Below are 21,118 nucleotides of genomic sequence, written 5' to 3' on the forward strand. Positions count from 1 at the left end.
CCTTCCTCTCTCTCTCTCTCTCTCTCTCTCTCTCTCTCAAAAATAAATAAACATTAAAACCATTTTTTTTAAAAGTGCCTTGTAAACTGTAAAGCACTGTACCAATGGTAACAATGCTTAATTCCACTGGTCTAGTTACCATGAAGATTATGATTAACCTGGATAACTAAATAGTTATCTAAATAGTTGATGACACATATCTTCCTCTACAAAACTGGCTCTTAAGAGTTTGACAATCCAGGAGGCTTAGAAATGACTTCAGGGCTGACAGACCCAGAGAGTATCAGGGAAGACCTGTCTGGCAGACTCCTGTCTGGCAGGATGTTTTCCAGAACTTTCTCGAGTCTTCAAATCTCTTTCTCCAGTTCCTGCAGCACAATGTGCATCCAGCAAACAGCCGCTGATGATATGTTGCCACACTTCATTCCACAGGGTTTAACAACAGAGCCACATGGGGCCAGCCATCCGTCCAGGGAACATTACCCTTTCTTTCCCACCTGGAGTGGAGATTCATGAGAAAGTTTCTAATCTTATAAAGCTTAGCCCCGGCCAAGGAAAAAACACGTCTGAGGAACCAGGAAATGAAAGAATAAAATAAACATAATCCTCTTAAATTAGTTTGTGTAACTCTATTGTTGAGCTTTGGCCTATAACTATCAATACTAAATATTACAGAATAATTTTGGACAAAGACATCTTAAAGAACAAGGAAATGGCCCAGAAGTTTATTTTCTTGCATATAATACTTACAATATTGCAGGAAAACATCAGTGTAGCACTCCCCATTTCTCAGTCATTTTAGTTTTTGACAATGACGACCCCACATGAGGTCGGTTCCTCTGTGACATGGTTAAGTCGTATCAAATTCCAAGGCTTATAAGTAAAATATACACGGCTTCCTGTCTCCAGATAGCTAAGAACAATCATCCATTGACCGCCTAGCACAGGCCGACATTGAAGACAAAGCTGAACTTCTTTCACAGGCACAGAGACTGAGGCAGAAGATGCGGCAGCCATGGGACCTGCTGCTATTCTTCCGATGTCCCTTCCAGGATGTATTTAAAGGAGAAAGGAGAAAACTTGTAACCGGCCCCGACATAGAACTTGTTCTGGAACTCCACCCTTGGGGGGGGAGGGGTGGCAAAAAAAAAAAAAATCGAGATAAAAACATGTAAGCTAGAGGCTGGCCGGGAAGGGAAGAAGCGGGGCATTTGTAAAATCAAGCACAGGGTCAGGAAGGTGTGCCAGGGAAGACACTCACGTTGGTGGCCACTACAGGGATCCTCTGAGGCTTATAGAAATCCTTCTCTTGCCTCCCAGTCACACTTTTCCTTTCCTATCCCACCCCACTTCCTCCAGGCCCCTGCCACCAGCCTCTCAGACGACGGCAGAGCCACCCGACCCCCACCACGGCTCCCACAAGCAGGGAAGCATTTGCTGTGAAGTCTTGTCTCACGAGCTAGTGATGAGAGAATGCTTCACGAGGTTCCACGTGGTTTTTCTTCTCCATCCTCATCTTAACCACGGGGCTTATGCTATTTCACAATACCCAGGACCCTGACTTAACGTTCTTGTAATTTACATCGCAGACATCATGCATGATCATTCACGCTTGATTATGTTACAGGGTTCATTTCCTTAAGGACATGGGGAGAGCCGATGTCATAACCTGAGGCAGGGGCGCTGTGATTCCCTCCACTCCATACACGGAGTATGTAAAAACTTTTCTTTATGAACAGCGCGCACAGAGGGAGGTAGAAAGCATCGGTGAGAGCTAAAGACAGTCTCTGCGGTTTAAGGGTATGAGCACACACTCAAAATTCTTGGCCAACCTATGACTTGTTAGAAAAACAGGAGCTTCAACAAATGTTTTCATATTTGTAAGCCTAGTGAGGGCTCATAATCTCCGGACACATCTGCGGATGTCAAGGGCCTCCTGTGAGTGCCTTCCTCCTTCCAGGTACCCTTCTTCTGTTCCCACTTTGTAGAGGTTAGTAGCCTGTACTTCTGGTATAGTTCCTGCACTCAGCACCAAGGGCCTAATGTCCCAGATTCACTAAGTATGCCGCTGTGAGACTATCTCAGATCTGTCATCTTCCCAATACTTGAAGTGTTCTTTATCTTGAAGCTAGTTGTGATATAACAAACGAACTCTTAAAAGAGAACAAGTAAGGGGCGCCTGGGTGGCTCAGTCAGTTAAGCATCTAACTTTGGCTCTAGTCATGATCCCACAGTTCGTGAGTTTGAATCGGGCTCTCTGCACTGACAGAGCCTGCTTTGGACCCTCTATCCCCCTCTCTCTCTCTGCCCCTCCTCTACTCTCTCTCTCTCTCAAAAATAAATAAACATTTAAAAAGTAATAATAAAAATAAAAGAGAATGAGTAAATGGGAACTAACATTAATCCTAGGGCAGCCATCATAGGTGTATACACATACACATACACACACCTCATCATGTAATATTAAGCCAACAGGTGACTCAAACTGGGTCAGGATGTGACCTCAGCTGGCGGGTCCTATGGCCCATCATCTCTCTCTAGAGCACACAGAGCCTCCCCAGTGCAGCCACGCTCACCAGTGTAGTCGCAGGGCATGCAGGAACGCAGAGAGACCCTCCATGATCAGAAGGATGGCTACCGTCAGAACAGCAAATATGGCAAAAATGATAAAGACTCCAATGAGTCCTCCCCAGCCTCGCACGCGAAGGCCAATGTTCATCACCATGGTCCAGAGCACTTCAGACAATTCTGTAAGAGCAAGAGAAACCTTCTCAACCACAGAGTTTATGTAGCAAGTGCAGGGTTTTTTCATGCCATATACCTGGGTCTACACACCCTAGAATCCCAACACTGTGCTCTTCAGTTAGAAAACTCAGGCACATGTGCCCTGGGGCACCTGTATGAGACTGTCTAGGGCAGTGCTCACAATAGAGGAGTTTCTGTCATGACAACAAACATACGGAGGCACAGTATTCACCAGTGAAAGTGAGCAAACTACAGCTACCAGCAGCAACATGAATAAATCTGAGCAACAAAATGTTACACTAGAGAAGCGAAACGCAACAGAATGCGTAGAATATGATTTGATATGGACTGCATGTTTGTGTCCCGCCCACCCTCCAATTCCTATGTTGAATCCCTACCCACCAAAGTGAGGGTATTTGGAGAAGGGGCCATTGGGAGGTGATTAAGGGTTGATGAGGTCATAAAGGTGGGGCCCTCATGATGGTATTAGTGCCTTTATAAGAAGAGACACCAGAAAGCTTGCTCACACTCTCCCTTTCGGGGAGATACTACCATTACATTGTTGGGTTGAGACTGGAGGTCACCCAGCCAAAAGGTCAAAGTGGCATGGCCCAGAGAGATAAAGACCTGTCACTTGCAAGTGGATATTTGGACACGATGAGAAGAGAGACATGTGAGGGCACAAGGGGGAGTATCTGCACCTGTGCTGTGCCCTGTCCCCCAGCCCTGGCTTTCTGCTGGAGTAACACAATGGGAAAGTGTGTTAATTTCCAGTGTTTCACTCTCACCTCCTCCTTGTACCCCCATCTGGGTGATTTTTGAAGCATGTATCCAAATACAGCCTCCCTCAACTTAGGTCTCAGCATGGCACTGATGAACAGATGTGATAGAGTAAGTACATTTCCATTGTTTAAGCTGCTGAGATCCGGGGCTGGTAGTGACTGCAACACATTCTAGCCTCGGTTGACTGACACAGCAGGCTCACTACTGGAACCACACAGGAAAGCCAAGGCACACACAGGTTAGCCTGCTTGCCTGAGTTACTGAGCTAAAAGTGGCAGAAGAGAAACTAGGACTTAAATCAGCATCTGTTTTCTGCCAAACAACCTCTTCAAGCAAGTTTGTTAGCATGAGTTGAAGATATTCCGTGGGAACTATATGTCTCAGGAAGTTCTAGAAAGATCCAACGGGTAGACCGTGCCAGGCAGCTATAAGCCATAGGGATTTTCTGATGTCAAATTGCATCTTCGATGGGCATGGACTGGTCAGAGAGCACCCTCCTGTCCCATCTGGGCTCAGCCCTCTTGTGACGTGACACTTCCAAACCGCATCTGGGATCAGAGCTAAAGGCCGACATCAAACACCACTTGACTACACGAAGCTCAGAGATCTACTTCAGCGCCCTGGGAAACCACCTCACATGAGTGCATGTCAATGCACAAGCAAACACAGGCAGGTGCTTGTGGATGTATGCATCCAAGCACCTGTGTGCACACAGGTAAAGTGTATGTGTGGGAGTTGATGTAAGGAAATGAACACAGCCCAAGCCACGAAGGCTAACAGTGAGTACTTGCATTTCTGCTAAAAATCAAGAAGCAGGCTCACTTTCCTTGCTTTGGTTTCTACCCATCTAGCACATACTTTGGCCTGATCTCTCTGTTCCACACATTGTGCTCAGGGCTGGGAATGCAGGGGTGGAAATCAGGGCCGATGCCTTTCAGGAGCTCGCAGTCCAGTAGGGACACAGGCCAATCAGGACTGAACTGCAATCAGTGTTAGGAGGGGGCACTCCCAGAACCCAGAGAAAGGGCACCTGCCAGACTGGAGATCAGGGAGGAAGATTCCCAGGGGAGGTGCCGTTTGAGTGAGCTCTAAAGGAGGAACTAGAAATCAGGTGAGGAGAAAGCTAAGGAAGAAAGGAAGATTTCAGGAAAGGGGGCTGCAGGGCCAACACAGAGGGGCCCAGAGCGTGTGGCAGCCTCAGGAGCCTCAGTGCAGGTCCTGGTGGCCACTGCCTATGAAATGGGTGGGTACCAGGGACTGGTGGGGCATTGAGGGCAATACCAAGGGACAAGACTGGAGAATCAGGCAGGGATCAAGAAGGATCTTACAAAGTAACTTGATGAGTTAGGATTCCAGACTTAAGTAACCCCTTTGGGATGGAATCATGACCAAAATTGGGCTTAGCATGACCCTGTGAGGTGGTGAGTACCTCTGGTGGGGCGGGGTGGGTGCAGCTCAAGGGTCAGCCAACTGGCCTACTTCCCACCAATGCTCACAATCAAGGCAGGCCTTCTCTCAAAGTGAACCCCCCAAAGATGGCCATGTTCTAATCTTAAGAAAAAGCTATATGGCAAAAAGGGATTAAGAATGGATTAAGCAGGGGGCACTTGGATGTCTCAGCCAGTTAAGCACCTGACTCTTGATTTCGGCTCAGGTCATGATCTGACAGTTCATGAGTTCGAGCCCCAAGTTGGGCTCTGCACTGACAGCGTGGAGACTGCTTGGGATCCTCTCTCCCCCTCTCTCTCTGCCCCCCACCTCAACTCATGCTCTTATGTGCCCTCTCTTTCTCTCTCTAAATAAATAAATAAACTTAAAAAAAAAAAAGGAATGGATTAAGCAGACAGGATTAAAGTGAAGGGGTGCTGAGATAAGGAGATCATCCTGGATTATCCAGGTAGGCCCAAGGTAACCACATGGTCCTTAGAAGAAGAAAGCAAAGGAGTCAGAGCCAGAGAAAATAGAGACATGATGAATGAAGCAGGAATCAGACTGATGAGCTCAAGAGCCAAGAAATGCAGGCATCCTCTAAAAATAGAAATGGCAGGGAAATGGATTCCCCCCTAGAGCTTCTAGAAAGAACCCAGCCCTGCTGACATCTTGGTTCTACAACTCCAGAACTGTAAGACAGTATATTTGCATTTGTTTTAAGCTGCTAAACGGGGGCAATTTGTTATAGCAGCAACAGGAAACTGACACAGAGGCTAACTACTCCAGTAACGTAAAGTCAGACCTACAGAAAAATTCACTTCTTCCTAAGAAAAATCAACCATTCTTTGGGCAAACATGCCATAAATAACCCAGAGAAGGCACTTCTCCAAACAAGCGCTTTGCTTCTGTTTCCCAGGGGAGATCTGATCATGACCCCGAGGGCAGCTCACTCACGTGCGTGAGCCAGGCTGAGGGCCCAGAGCCGGAGGTAAGAGGCTGTGTTTGAAATGCAGCCCAGGCAGTACTCGATCGTGTGGATGGCTTGATGCACAAAGATGTCTCCAAAGTTGAACTGAAAGAGAGAATTTTTTTATTCTATTTCATTAAGTATTTCCTCCATGAAAGGTCTTACTAATGATACACCGATGAATAAAACATGTGCTCCGCTCTTAAGGCACTTCCAGTCGAACTAGGGGAAAACAAATATTAATATGCTCGTAGAGAGAGAGTTAGCAGCACAAAGTAGGGTACAGTGTGTGTGTGCAGGAACATTTGCCAGAAGTAGCTGAAAGAAGTTCAAAGAAGAAGAGAGACCGGTCGGTAAGGTGTCACAGGAGGTAAGGTCTGTGCTGGGCCGGGAAGGCTGGGGAGGCATCTGGAAGTAAAAGATAAGCAAGATCATTCCTGGTGAAGAAAATGACTCCCGGTAAGGAAAAGGTGGGTGCTTGGGAACATCAGGAAGGCAAGTTCTGGGCGGGAAACAATTTGGCTGGAAGTAGGTGCTTGTTTGGTGAGGACTAGAAAGGAACCCCCAGGTGCTGAAGTTTCAGTAAAGAACAGAGTTGGGAAAATAAGTTGGAGTCAATGAGGAACCATAAACAGCATCTGAATGAAAAGTGGCCGGGGTGGGGAGGGGGAATAAAGAAGTCTTGGGGGGATGATTAATCTGGTGGCAAAATGGACTAGCAAAGGCAGAGCCTTATAAGCAAAAAAGCCTGTTTGTTGACTAGCTCACTAATCTAGAGATGAAGGGGAAGAAACAGCACACACACAGCAAGAGCATGCTGTTCCCTTCACGCACTCTGATGCTGTCAGGGGAACAGTGTGACTGGCACCATCCTGGCCCTCGGGTGGCTCGCAGCGTGGTGGGGACAGGGTGCATGGAAAAGTGCAATAATCAAGACTCAGCAGTACTGTGGGAATGCAGAAAAAGGGCCTCTGACCCAGCAGGGGCCAGGGTCTTACAGGGCTCTGAGGGTCTTGAGTCCGAGGGGCTAAAAGAATGGCATTGACAGAAATGGATAAATTGGAGAAGGACATTAGTGATAGGTTCAGGTGTGTTGTGTCTCAGGTGACAGCTGGCCACACAAGTAGAATCTCTCAGCACACAGTGACAGAGGAAGAACAGGTTCAGAAGAACAGTCCGGGCTGGAAGTGAACACCTAGGACTCACCTGTGGGAGGTAAGGGGACCAGGAAGACACACGAGGGAAAGATCACAGAGCTCCCAGCCTGGGAAAAGTTCATCTGGAGGTGAGAAAGAAAGACATGGATGATGGAAAGAAGAGGTCAGAGTCCCAGAAGGAGTCACAGGGCTGTGGCCAAGGATAGAGAAATACCGAGGAAGGCATGGAGGGTGCAGTCAACCATGTCAGGAGCTCTGGAGAGGAGACAGGAATCAATGCCTCTAACTCAGCAATGAAAACAGCTGGGAGGAGGTGAAGGGCAGGGAAGGGCAGAGAGGGGAGTGAGGCAAGGGAATGGAGGAATGAGTGGTGAAGAATGAACCCCACCCAAGGAGAGGGCTGGCTTTGTCCTGGCTCCAGGGAGGCAACCTCTAAACTCCTGACGTCTCCCACCTGAAAGAACTGTCTGTGTTCTTCACGGTGAGCCCCTGGGACCACATCGGATGGTTCCTGTGGTTGGAGGGTTGAGACTTGGAGCCATGTGTTACCAGCCCAGCCTCCAAGGAGAGGATGGAGTTGGAGAGTGAGCACAACCACTGAGTTGCACGCCTACGTAATGAAACCCCAATAAAGCTTTGGATGCTGGAGCTCCGGTGAGCTTCCTGGGCTGGCAATGCTGTGTGCACAGTGCCACATGTTGAGGCCCGGAGACTAATGTCTCTCTAAGGACACAGAATTCTGGGATTTGGAACCCTCCCAGCATCAGATTCTGTCTACGCGCCTCTTCCTCCGGCTGCTTCTGATCTGTATATTTGAGCTACAGTAAAAGCCTAACTGTAAGTAAGGGTTAAACTTCATTGAATTCTGTAAGTCGTTCTATAAATCACCAACCCTGAGGGAATCTGAGGGGACCCTGAATTTGTAACTGACTGGTCTGAAGAGAGGGTGGTCCTGGGGGCCCCCAAACCTGTGGCTAGTGTCAGAAGTCTTGGGCAGACTTGGCAGTCTGCAGAACTTGACCCAGAGTTTGGCCAACACCTGGTGTAGACAGAGGTCAGAGAGGACCTTGAGGGGACAAAAGAGCCAAACCTGTATATATGCTTGGCAATGGACGATCCACACATGATTGTACTTGGGGGAAGGGACCTACAAATGGAGCCTCAAGTTGCCCAAACAAGGGCAGCCAGTACATGGCAGAGGCAGAAGATGAACACCGAGAGGGTAAATATTGAGGGCATGGGAAGAACAGACGAGAGAGGTTGTACTGGACGGGCTGGGACTGGATGAGTCAACGATGTGTGGGCTGGATTCTAAAACATCCCCGCAGGTCTGGCAGGCTTAGTAATATTAATAGCCACTAATATGGGTTACTTTCTGTTCCTGGAATCTTGTCGGAAAAACTTGATCCAGATTTTTCATTATTTCTAATTGACTATCCATTAGTTTAAATGAATTTTTTTTTTAAGTAATTAACACCACAAATGGAACTTCTTATAGCATCTCTCAGGCTTCACAGGAACCCCGTCCCCACTCCAGGATTAGAACAGAGCTCCAGTTAAAGTCTCCAGCCCGTTCAGGCTTATGGGATCCTTCGGTGGTAATATAAAAACAGCCACCTGCCTTCAGCTGGGAAAATGTGGCACATTCCTGAGGGGGAGTGGCTGCTCTTGGACAGAAAGGCGCAGGGAGGGAGGAGGGAACAAAGCAATTCCTGAATTCACAGGAGAGGCAGATAACCTTACAAAGATAGGTCAGCAAAGTCTCAGCAGAGCCAGGGTTGGGTTGAGACAGGAGAACAAAGAGGGGACAGCAGCTGGGCGTGCTTCTGCTGGGGAGGCGGGCTGAGAATTAACAGCCTCCCTTTTACTTCTTCAGTCGGGCTAGATTCGGGCTCTGCTCTCATGGTGTGAGGGGTACTGACTGGGCACCTCATAATAAACATAGCTGACTCCCAGGGGTACAATTCTGAGTCAAGGAGGCCTCACTAGCAGGGCGCCTGGGCAACTCAGTTGGTTAAGCGTCTGACTCTTTGATTTCGGCTCAGATCATGATCTCACAGTTTGTGGGATCGAGCCCCTCCTCAGCCTCTGTACTGACAGCGTGGAACCTGCCTGGGATTCTCTCTCTTCCACTTTCTCTGACCCTCTCCCGCAACTCACACTTGCTCGCTCACTCTCAAAATAAATGAATACACTTTAAAAAAAAAAAAGAGGACCGACTAGCACTGAGGACCTTCTCTGTCAGTAAATCTGAAGGCTGATATTCACCCCACACTCACAGATACAGCAGTAACTGGGTTAAAATATTAAAACACTCCTAGGTTGGCTGGTGAGTAGCTGTTGTTCTGATCCTATATGCACTCCCCCTCCTTTGGGACCACCCCAACTTCCCATGACTTTGCAACTACAGGACTGCCACCAGCAGGGTCTCCCTGACCCTCCCAGATCTACTGCCTAAGTGCTTTCAGGTGAGCTGGTGCCCATGCCCTACTTACTGGCTGTTAAACATTTGACCATCACCCTTGGTGAGATCCCACATCTAGAATCTGTACAAACTGGGAAATCTTTGTTGGGTGTTGAATCCCACATACCTCTTCTTCATGGTCATCCTGAGCCCCGTGGCCACCTGCAGAAGCCCTCTGACCTGTGCTCATGGAAGGGCTGGAGTTGTCACCTTCAATGTCCTCGGTGGCATCTTCTTGGATCATGGATGCCTGCAGCTGTCAGCAAGGAAGGAAGTGAAGCACTAAATTCACCCTTAGAACTAGAATTACAACAATTCTACATAAAATAAAGGCTGTTGCCAAATATTAACTATGTACCAGACACTGTTCTAAACTCTCTCTATATCACTTCGTTTAGCCTTTGTAACAATGTTTTCAGATACACACAATTATCACCTTACTCTACTGAGAAGGAGACGACAGCACAGGAAGGTTAAGAAATGTACTCAAGATCATACAGCTTGTAAGGCTAGTTAGTGGCAGAGCTAGGACTCAAACTCAGGCAATCCGATTCCTGAGTATGCCCTCTTCTCCATGGTGCTCCAGAATGTGCCAAATTAATCCGTCTTTACAGTAAACCAGTGCACGTACAAGAGTACCTTTTATTGTTAAAAAATAATATGCATTGTCATAAAATTGTCCGTTGGTACCTTTGACATAATCTTGTGACCGACATGCACAGCCAGATTTCTATAGGCAAAATTAGGAGAGATTAGTGACTGCTATGGTCTGAATATTTTGTATCCCCTCCCTAATTCATATGTTGAAATCCTAAACCCCACAGATGATAGTAGTCAAAGGTGAGGCCCTTGGGAGGTACTTAGGTCACGAGGATGGAGCCCTCATGAACGAGACTAGTGCCGTTAGAAAGGAGTCCCTACACAACTCTCACCCCTTCCACTGTGTCAGGACACAGTGAGAATGTGGCTAAGAACCAGGAAGGTGGGGGGGGGGGGGGGAGGTTCTCACCACAGTGAATATGCTGCAGCCTTTCATCTTGGACTTCACAGCCTCCAGCACTGAACAATAAATTTGTTGTTTATAAGCTACCCAGTCTGTGGTACTTTGTTATAGCAGCCCAAAAGGACTAAGACAATGACTTTTTCAATACTAACATAAGTTTTAAAAATAAAAACATCACTTTATAAAAATAGCTAAGAAAAAAAATTCAAAGAAAGAAAATCTAGGTATAATTAGCATATAATTTGGCCTAGTTTTATCCCTAGGTCTGAATAGAAGATCTCTTTCAAGTCACTGTGAAACTTAATGTCCCATGTCCAAAGTGTTTCCTAGAATGATTTCATGGGGGGAGGGGGGTATTGCAAATTAGGCATTAAGATGTCTTTGCCTTTCTTTCTTTAGTGGTTCTGCACTTACTATTTACAGAGCCATGGGCAAAGGTAAAAATGGAAGTCCATATGCCATATATTTAAATATTTAAGAGTTATAAATCAAGCCAACAGACTCCTAAACATATCCATCCCTAAACTCTAGCCCTTTCTGGTCATTATCCTAGAATTGATTAAAATGAAGATGAATAATTTTATAGAAACATGATACTGGACTTTGTGAATCCTACTGCCCATCTTCCCCACTTTACTAAATACCCCACAATGTTTGAGCAGAGTGCCCAGCGAAATAAAATGCACAACTCAATTTTAAATTTAGTTACTGACAACTTTCTAAAAACACATGTGCCCAAAGATATGCACAAGGATATTTACAGATTATCTGTAGTCACTAAAACTAGAAACAGGTCGAGGACGTTCAGGGAAGATGGCAGAATAGGAGGGTCCTAAGCTCACCTCATCCCATGGACACTCCTAAATAACACCCACATCAGTGTAAAGAACCCAGAAAACAACCCAAAGACTGGCAGAACAACAGACCCTCCACAGCTAAAAGTAGAGAAGAGGCCGCATCAGAAAAAGGTAGGAAGGACAAAGATGAGGTTGGGAAACAAACTGACCTATGATACTGTCTACAGGAGGGAGGGACACACAGGCATGGAGAAGGGAGAGGAGCAGACCCCACACCAGGCACCCCACATCTGGGGGACCCACACTGGGAGGACAAATCCTCATATCATTCGGCTCTGAAAAACAGAGGGGCATAACGTAACAAGTTCTTATAATCAGCGGGGCTTGACACCTAGAACTGTAAAACTCAGCAGGCTCTGCCCAAGGAAAGTCAGGAGGTGACAGCAAACTGAGTCCCCACCCTGAAAGAAACAGCATAACAAACAGACCTGCTGAGATACAACAGAGAAGCCGCAGTTTGAAAAACAGGGATATAAGGGAAGGAGATTTACTTATTAAACTCAGAACTTGTGCTGGAGGGGCAGAGACCTTTAAGAGACTTCTCCATGAACAAAAAGCTGCCAGAGCCATTTCCCTCCCCCATCCCCTAGCCTAGGTAGACAGGCACCTGCAGGAACCAGTGCAGCCAGCGAACACTCTCCATCTACCTTGTTAACAGCAACCCCACCCACCAATGCCTCTGCATGCTTTTCTGCGGACCACAACTCCAACCCACCCCTGGCAGAAGTCCATCTAAAGCAGCACCACAAGCATGGCAGTGTGCAAGCAGCCCCCACAGAGGCCAGCACCATCCCAAAGTGATTCTTGCCCTGGGTAAAGGGGGAGATAATCACACAAACCTGTTCAAGTGTGGCCCCAGCAGTGGGCTGGGGGCAGATATCGGGCCTAACTGCAGGCCCTGCCCACCAACAAAAGCTTCCAAGGGACAACACAGGGAAAGTGTCCTGAAGTTCAGTGCCACTGCATCTCTGGCAAATGCCTGGTGTGAACCACCTCAAGCCCAAGGTGGTCCCAGACTGGCCACAGGGACCAAACCCTGCCCACAACAGGTAAAGAGAGTCATTGCAGATGACTGGACTGAAGAAGGACACAGCTCAGCCACAAAAGTAGGGCAAACACAATACACAAACATCCCTGAAGCACAAGATCCTAGCGAACAGGGGACATTGCACTACTTTCAAGAGCAGAAGACATGGCTGACATTCCTAACACATAGACACAGAGAGTGAGACAAAACGAGGAGACAGAATAATATGTCCCAAATGAAATAGAACAAAATAACATCAAGAGAGCTAAGCAAAACAGAGATAAGTAATACGACTGATAGAGAATTTAAAGTAATGGTCATAAAGATACCCACTGGACTTGGGAAAAGAGTGGAGGACCTCAGTGAGACTCTCAACAAGGAAACAGTAAACATGAAAAAGAACCAATCAGAGATGAATAACTCAATCACTGAGATTAAAAATACACTAGAAGGAATACATAGTAGGCTAGTGGAAGCATAAGAATGGATCAATGACCTGGAGGACAGAGTGATGGGAAGCAATCAAGCAGAAAAAAGAAAGAAAAAAGAATAATAATAATAAATGAGAATAGATTAAGGGAACTCAATGACACCATCGAATGTAATAACATTTGCATTGTAAGGGTTCCAAAAGAAGAAGAAAGAAAAAAAAAATGGAGGCAGAAATTTACTTGAAGATATAATAGCTAAAAACTTCCTGAATCTGGGGAAGGAAACAGGAATCCAGATCCAGAAGGCACAGAGATCCCCCAACAAAATCAACCCAAGGAGGTTCACATCACAAATGGTAATTAAAATGGCAAACAGTAGTGATCAAGAGAGAATTTTAAAAGAAGCAAGAGAAAAAAACAGTTATATACAAGGGAAACCCCATAGGGCTATCAGTGGACTTTTTAGAATAAACTTTGCAGGCCAGAAGGGAGTGACATGATATATTCAAAGTGCTGAAAGAAAAAAAACCTGCAACCAAGAATACTCTGTCCAGCAAGTCTATCATTCAGAATAGAAGAGATAAAAAGTTTCCCAGACAAATGAAAGTTAAAGACATTCACCACTACTCAAACAGCCCTACAAAAATGTTAAAAGGGGCTCTTTGAGTAGAAATGAAAGATTGTAATAAAGAGTAAGAAAAGAAGCATAAAAGCAGTAAAATTAAGTACATCTATAAAAACGAGTCAAGATGTTCACTAAGTAAAAGGAGGTAAAGTAAGACACCACATAACTAAAACATAAGGAACGGAGAAGAGTAAAAGTTTAGTGCTTTATGAATGGATTCAAACTTAAGTGACCATCAATTTCATATGGACTGCTACATACATAAGATGTTATATATAAATGTAAGGGTAACCACACACCAAAAACTGGTAACACATATGCAAAATATAAAGAAAGGGGAATCCAATTATATCACTAAAGAAACCCACCAAATTGTGAGAAAAGAGAGCAAGAGAAGAAAGGAACAGAGAATTACAAAAACAACCACAAAACAACTAACAAAATGGCAATAAGTACATACCTATCAATAATTACATCGAATGTAAATGGACTATAAACACTCCAATCAAGAGATATAAGGTGACAGAATGGATAAAAAAACAAGACCCATCTCCATGCTGCCTAGAAGAGACCCACTTCAGACCTAAAGCCACATGCAGATTGAAAGTGAAGAGTGAAAAATATTTATCACGCAAATGGAAGTGAAAAGAAACCCAAGGTAACAATACTTATATTAAACAAAATAGGCTTATGTTTATTTTTTTATTATGAAATTCATTGTCAAATTGGCTTCCATACAACACCCAGTGCTCATCCCAACAGGTGCCCTCCTCAATGCCCATCACCCACATTCCCCTCCCTTGCACCCCCCATGAACCCTCAGTTGATGCTCAGTATTTAAGAGTCTCTTATGGTTTGCCTCCCTCCCTCTCTAACTTTTCCCCCCTCCCCCTCCCCCATGGTCTTCTGTTAAATTTCTCAGGATCCACATAAGAGTGAAAACATATGGTATCTGTCTTTATCTATATGACTTATTTCACTTAACATAACACTCTCCAGTTCCATCCACATTGCTACAAAAGGCCATATTTCATTCGTTCTCATTGCCAAGTAGTATTCCATTGTGTATATAAACCACAATTCTTTATCCATTCATCAGTTGATGGACATTTAGGCTCTTTCCATAATGTGGCTATTGTTGAAAGTGCTGCTATAAACATTGGGGTGCAAGTGCCCTATGCATCAGCACTCCTGCATCCCTAGGGGAAATTCCTGGCAGTGCTACTGCTGGGTCATAGGTAGATCTATTTTTAATTTTTTGAGGAACCTCCACACTGTTTTCCAGAGCGGCTGCACCAGTTTGCATTCCCACCAGCAGCGCAACAGGGTTCCCATTTCTCCACATCCTCTCCAGCATCTACAGCCTCCTGACTTGTTCATTTTAGCCACTCTGACTGGCGTGAGGTGATATTTCAGTGTGGTTTTGATTTGTATTTCCCTGATGAGGAGTGACGTTGAGCATCTTTTCAAGTGCCTGTTGGCCATCTGGATGTCTTCTTTAGAGAAGTGTCTATTCATGTCTTCTGCCCATTTCTTCATGGATTATTTGTTTTTTGGGCATGGAGTTTGGTGAGTTCTTTATAGATTTTGGATACTAGCCCTTTGTCCGATATGTCATTTGCAAATATCTTTTCCCATTCTGTCGGTTGCCTTTTAGTTTTGCTGATTGTTTCCTTTGCAGTGCAGAAGATTTTTATCTTCATGAGGTCCCAATGAACTATTGGGGATGTGTCAAGTAAGAAATTGCTGCAGCTGAGGTCAGAGAGGTTTTTTCCTGCTTTCTCCTCTAGGGTCTTGATGGTTTCTTGTCTCACGTTCAGGTCCTTTATCCATTTTGAGTTTATTTTTGTGAATGGTGTAAGAAAGTGGTCTACTTTCATTCTTCCACATGTTGCTGTCCAGTTCTCCCATGACCATTTGTTAAAGAGACTGTCTTTTTTCCATTGGATATTCTTTCCTGCTGTGTCAAAAATTAGTTGGCCATACGTGTGTGGGTCCACTTCTGGAGTCTCTATTCTATTCCAATGGTCTGTGTGTCTGTTTTTGTGCCAATACCATGCTGTCTTGGTGATTACAGCTTTGTAGTAGAGGCTAAAGTCTGGGATTGTGATGCCTCCTGCTTTGGCCTTCTTCTTCAAAATTACTTTGGCTATTTGGAGTCTTTTGTGGTTCCATACAAATTTTAGGATTGCTTCTTCGAGCTTCGAGAAGAATGCTGGTGCAATTTTGATTGGGATGGCACTGAATGTGTAGATTGCTTTGGGTAGTATTGACACTTTAACAATATTTATTCTTCCAATCCATGAGCACGGAATGTTTTTCCATTTCTTTGTATCTTCTTCAATTTCCTTCATAAGCTTTCTATAGTTTTCAGCATACAGATCTTTTACATCTTTGGCTAGGTTTATTCCTAGGTATTTTATGATTCTTGGTGCAATTGAGAATGGGATCAGTTTCTGTATTTGTCTTTCTGTTGCTTCATTACTAGTGTATAGAATGCAACTGATTTCCGTACATTGATTTTGTATCCTGCAACTTTGCTGAATTCATGTATCATCAGGTCTAGCAGACTTTTGGTGGAGTCTATCGGGTTTTCCATGTATAATATCATGTCATCTGCAAAAAGTGAAAGCTTGACTTCATCTTTGCCAATTTTGATGCCTTTGATTTCCTTTTGTTGTCTGATTGCTGATGCTAGAACTTCCAACACTATGTTAAACAACAGCGGTGAGAGTGGACATCCCTGCTGTGTTCCTGATCTCAGGGGGAAAGCTCTCAGTTTTTCCCCATTGATGATGATATTAGCTGTGGGCTTTTCATAAATGGCTTTTATGATGTTTAAGTATGTTCCTTCTATCCCAACTTTCTCGAGGGTTTTTATTAGGAAAGAATGCTGAATTTTGTCAAATGCTTTTTCTGCATTGATTGACAGGATCATATGGTTCTTTTCTTTCCTTTATTAATGTGATGTATCATGTTGATTGATTTGCGAATGTTGAACCAGCCCTGCATCCCAGGAATGAATCCCACTTGATCATGGTGAATAATTCTTTTATATGCTGTTGAATTCAATTTGCTCGTATCTTGTTGAGAAGTTTTGCATCCATATTCATCAGGGATATTGGCCTGTTGTTCTCTTTTTTTGCTGGGTCTCTGTCTGGTTTGGGAATCAAAGTAGTGCTGGCTTCATAGAATGAGCCTGGAAGTTTTCCTTCCCTTTCTATTTTTTGGAACAGCTTGAGAAGGATAGGTATTATCTCTGCTTTAAATGTCTGGTAGAATTCTCCACGGAAGCCATCTGGTCCTGGACTCTTATTTGTTGGGGGATTTTTGATAACTGATTCAATTTCTTCTCTGGTTATGGGTCTGTTCAAATTTTCTATTTCTTCCTGTTTGAGTTTTGGAAGTGTGTGGGTGCTTAGGAATTTGTCCATTTCTTCCAGGTTGTCCAGTTTGTTGGCATATAATTTTTCATAGTATTCCCTGATAATTGCTTGTGTTTCTGAGGGACTGGTTGTAATAATTTCATTTCATTCATGATTTGATCTATTTGGGTCATCTCCCTTTTCTTTTTGAGAAGCCTGGCTAGAGGTTTATCAATTTTATTTATTTTTTCAAAAAACCAACTCATGGTTTCATTGATCTGCTCTACAGTTTTTTTACATTCTATATTGTTTATTTCTGCTCTGATCTCTATTATTTCTCTTCTTCTGCTGGGTTTGGGGTGCCTTTCCTGGTCTGCTTCTAGTTCCTTTTGGTGTGCTATTAGATTTTGTATTTGGGATTTTTCTTGTTTGTTGAGATAAGCCTGGATTGCAATGTATTCTCCTCTCAGGACTGCCTTCGCTGCATCCCAAAGCATTTGGATTGTTGTATTTTCATTTTCGTTTGTTTCTACATATTTTTTAATTTCTTCCCTAATTGCCTGGTTGACCCATTCATTCTTTAGTAGGGTGTTCTTTAACCTCCATGCCTTTGGAGTATTTCCAGACTTTTTCCTGTGGTTGATTTCAAGCTTCATAGCATTGTGGTCTGAAAGTGTGCATGGTATGATCTCAATTCTTGTATACTTATGAAAGGCTGTTTTGTGACCCAGTATGTGATCCATCTTTGAGAATGTTCCATGTGCACTGGAGAAGAAAGCATATTCTGTTGCTTTGGGATGCAGAGTTCTAAATATATCTGTCAAGTCCATCTGATCCAATGTATCATTCAGGGCCCTTGTTTCTTTTTTGATCCTGTGTCTAAATGATCTATCCATTGTTGTAAGTGGGGTATTAAAGTCCCCTGCAATTACCACATTCTTATCAATAAGGTTGCTTATGTTTGTGATAAATTATTTTATATATTTGGGGGCTGCAGCATTCAGTGCATAGACATTTATATTTGTTAGCTCTTCCTGATAGATAGACCCTTTAATTATTATATAATGCCCTTCTTCATCTCTTGTTACAGCCTTTAATTTAAAGTCTAGTTTGTCTGCTATAAGTATGGCTACTCCAGCTTTCTTTTGACTTCCAGTAGCATGATTGATAGTTCTCCATCCCCTCACTTTCAATCTGAAGGTGTCCTCAGGTCTAAAATGGGTCTCTTGTAGACAGAAAATAGATGGGTCTTCTTTTTTTATCCATAATGATACCCTGTCTTTTGGTTGGAGCATTTAGTCCATTTACATTCAGTGTTATTATTGAAAGATATGTATTTAGAGTCATTGTGATGGCCATAGGTTTCATGCTTGTAGTGATGTCTCTAGTACTTTGTGGTCCTTGCAACATTTCACTCACAGAGTCCCCCTTAGGATCTCTTGTAGGGCTGGTTTAGTGGTGACGAATTCCTTCAGTTTTTGTTTGTTTGGGAAGACCTTTATCTCTCCTTCTATTCTAAATGACAGACTTGCTGGATAAAGGATTCTTGGATGCATATTTTTTTCTGTTCATCACATTGAAGATTTCCTGCCATTCCTTTCTGGCCTGCCAAGTTTCAGTAGATAGGTCTGCTACTACCCTTATGTGTCTATCTGTGTAAGTTAGGGCCTGTTTATCCCTAGCTGCTTTCAGAATTCTCTCTTTATCCTTGTATTTTGCCAGTTTCACTATGATATGTCATGCAGAGGATAGATTCAAGTTACATCTGAAGGGAGTTCTCTGTGTCTCTTGGATTTCAATGCCTGTTTCCTTCCCCAGATCAGGGAAGTTCTCAGCTATGATTTGTTGAAGTACACCTTCAGCCCCTTTGTCTCTCTCTTCTTCTTCTGGAATTCCTATGATACAGATATTGTTCCGTTTGATTGCATCACTTAGTTCTCTAATTCTCCCCTCATACTCCTGGATTTTTTTTTTATCTCTCTTTTTCGCAGCTTCCTCTTTTTCCATAATTTTATCTTCTAATTCACATATTCTCTCCTCTGCCTCTTCACTCTGTGCTATGGCTGCCTCCATTTTATTTTGCACCTCATTTAAAGCATTTTTTAGTTCCTCATGACTATTTATTAGTCCCTTGATCTCTGTAGCAATAGATTCTCTGCTGTCCTCTATTCTTTTTTTCAAGCCCAACAATTACTTTTATGACTATTATTCTAAATGCTTGTTCCGTTATATTGCTTAAATCGGTTTTGATCAATTCGCTAGCTGTCGCTACTTCCTGGAGTTTCTTTTGAGGAGAATTCTTCCATTTCATCATTTTGGGTAGTCCCTGCGGTAGCTCTAAACTGCAGGGCACTTCCCCTGTGCTATTTGGAGAAACTTGTGTTGGTGGGTGGGGCCACAGTCAGACCCGATGTCTGCCCCCAGCCCACCGCTGGGGCCACAGTCAGACTGGTGTGTACCTTATCTTCCCCTCTCCCAGGGCCAGGACTCACTGTGGAGTGGTGTGGCCCCGTCTGGGCTGCTTGCACACTGCCAGGCTTGTGGTGCTGCTTCAATGGGATCTGGCCAAGGTCATATTAGACAGGATGGATCTGCAAGGTGCACAGGGGTTAGAGGGGCAGACTTAGCTAGCTTTGCTGTCTGTGGTCCCCTGTGGGAGGGGCCCTGCAGCACTGGGAGGGAGGCAGGCCCATCAGAGGGATGGATCCACCGCGTTGGGCGTTTGCATGGTGCAAGCAAGTTCGGTGACAGGAACTCCATGCATGTTTATTTTTGAAAGAGAGTGCAAGCGAGGAAGGTGCAGAGGAGGGGAAGGAGGATCTGAAGCAGTCTCCATGCTGACAGCAGAGAGGCTGATGTGGTGCTCAAACTGATGAACCAGGAGATCATAACCTGAGCTGAAGTCTGACATTCAACTGACTGAGCCACCCAGACACCCCTCAAAATAGACTTTTTTTTTAAAGTGTATTTATTTATTTTAAGAGAGAGATAGAGAGCAGTGAGAGGAGGCATGGGACAAAGAGAGACAGAGGGCGAGAGAAAAAATCCCAAGCAGGCTCCACACTCTCAAGGCAGAGCCCAAGGTGGGGCTCAATCCCACAAACCATGAAATCATGACCTGAGGTGAATGCTGAACCAACTGAGCCACCCAGATGCCCCCAAAACACTGGCTTTAGATGACACATTGGGCCAGATGGCTTTAACAAATATATTCAGAACATTCCTTTCTCAAACAGCAAAATCCACATTATTTTCAAGTATACATGGAACGCTCTCCAGAACAGATCACCTGTTAGGCTAGAAAACAAGTGTTAACAAATTCAAAAACACTAAAGTTATAGCATACATCTTTTCCAACAATAAGGCTATAAAACTAGAAATAAACCACAAGAAAAAAATCTGGAAGGAACACAAATACATGGAGGTTAATTAACAGGCTACTCAACAATGAATGGGGCAACCACGAAATCAAAGGGGAAATCAAAAAACACATGTAGACAAATTAAAATGAAAATGAAAAGACAAATGATCCAAGATCTTTGGGATGCAGCAAAAGCTGTTCTAAGAGAGAAGTTTAGGGGCGCCTGGGTGGCTCAGTCAGTTGAGTGTCTGTCTGACTTCGGCTCAGGTCATAATCTCACAGCTCGTGAGTTCAAGCCCTGCATCCAGCTCTGTGCTACCAGCTCAGAGCCTGGAGTCAGCTTCAGATTCTGTGTCCTTTTCTCGCTCTGCCCCTCCCTTGCTCATGCTCTCTCTCTCTCTCTCTCTCTCTCTCTCAAGAATAAATAAAACATTAAAAAAAGAGAGAAGTTTATAGCAATACAGGCCTACATCAAAAAACAAGAAAACTATCAAGCAACCTAAACTTACACCTAAAGGAGCTAGACAAAGAACAAAAAACAAAACCCAAACTATTAGAAGGAAGGAAATAATAAAGATTAGAGCAGAAATAAACAGAACAGAAACTTAAACAACAAAAACAAAAAACAAGAGAACAGATCAATGAAACCAGGAGCTGGTTCTCTGAAAAGATCAACAAAAATTGATAAACCTTTAGCTAGACTCATCAGAAAGGAAGGAAGGAAGGAAGGAAAGAAGGAAGGGAGGGAGGGAGGGAGGGAGGGGGGGAGGGAGGGAGGGAGGGAGGGAGGAAGGAAGGAAGGAAGGAAGGAAGGAAGGGGACTCAAAATCAGAAATGAAAAAGGAGAAATAATAACCAACAGCACCAAAATACAAAGAATTATAATAGTATAAAAGAGTAAA

The 21,118-nt window shown here is 44.2% G+C and overlaps 1 protein-coding gene across 2 annotated transcripts in view; it reads right to left on the bottom strand.

The window, feature by feature from the left end:
- Positions 1-721: 721 nt before the first annotated feature.
- ATP6V0A4 (ATPase H+ transporting V0 subunit a4) overlaps positions 722-21,118 on the bottom strand; it is a 95,306-nt gene continuing 74,909 nt past the window's right edge. For both annotated transcript variants that reach the window (XM_078438859.1, XM_078438862.1), the window contains 4 exons: positions 9,675-9,803; positions 5,914-6,031; positions 2,577-2,748; positions 722-1,122 (listed from right to left, as the gene is read on the bottom strand). In XM_078438859.1, the coding sequence (XP_078294985.1) occupies positions 1,029-1,122; positions 2,577-2,748; positions 5,914-6,031; positions 9,675-9,803 (513 nt within the window). In that variant the 3' untranslated portion in view covers positions 722-1,028. The remainder of the gene's footprint in view (positions 1,123-2,576; positions 2,749-5,913; positions 6,032-9,674; positions 9,804-21,118) is intronic.

This window comes from Panthera onca, chromosome A2, assembly GCF_046562875.1.
Source record: "Panthera onca isolate mPanOnc1 chromosome A2, mPanOnc1 haplotype 2, whole genome shotgun sequence".
Lineage (NCBI taxonomy): Eukaryota > Metazoa > Chordata > Mammalia > Carnivora > Felidae > Panthera > Panthera onca.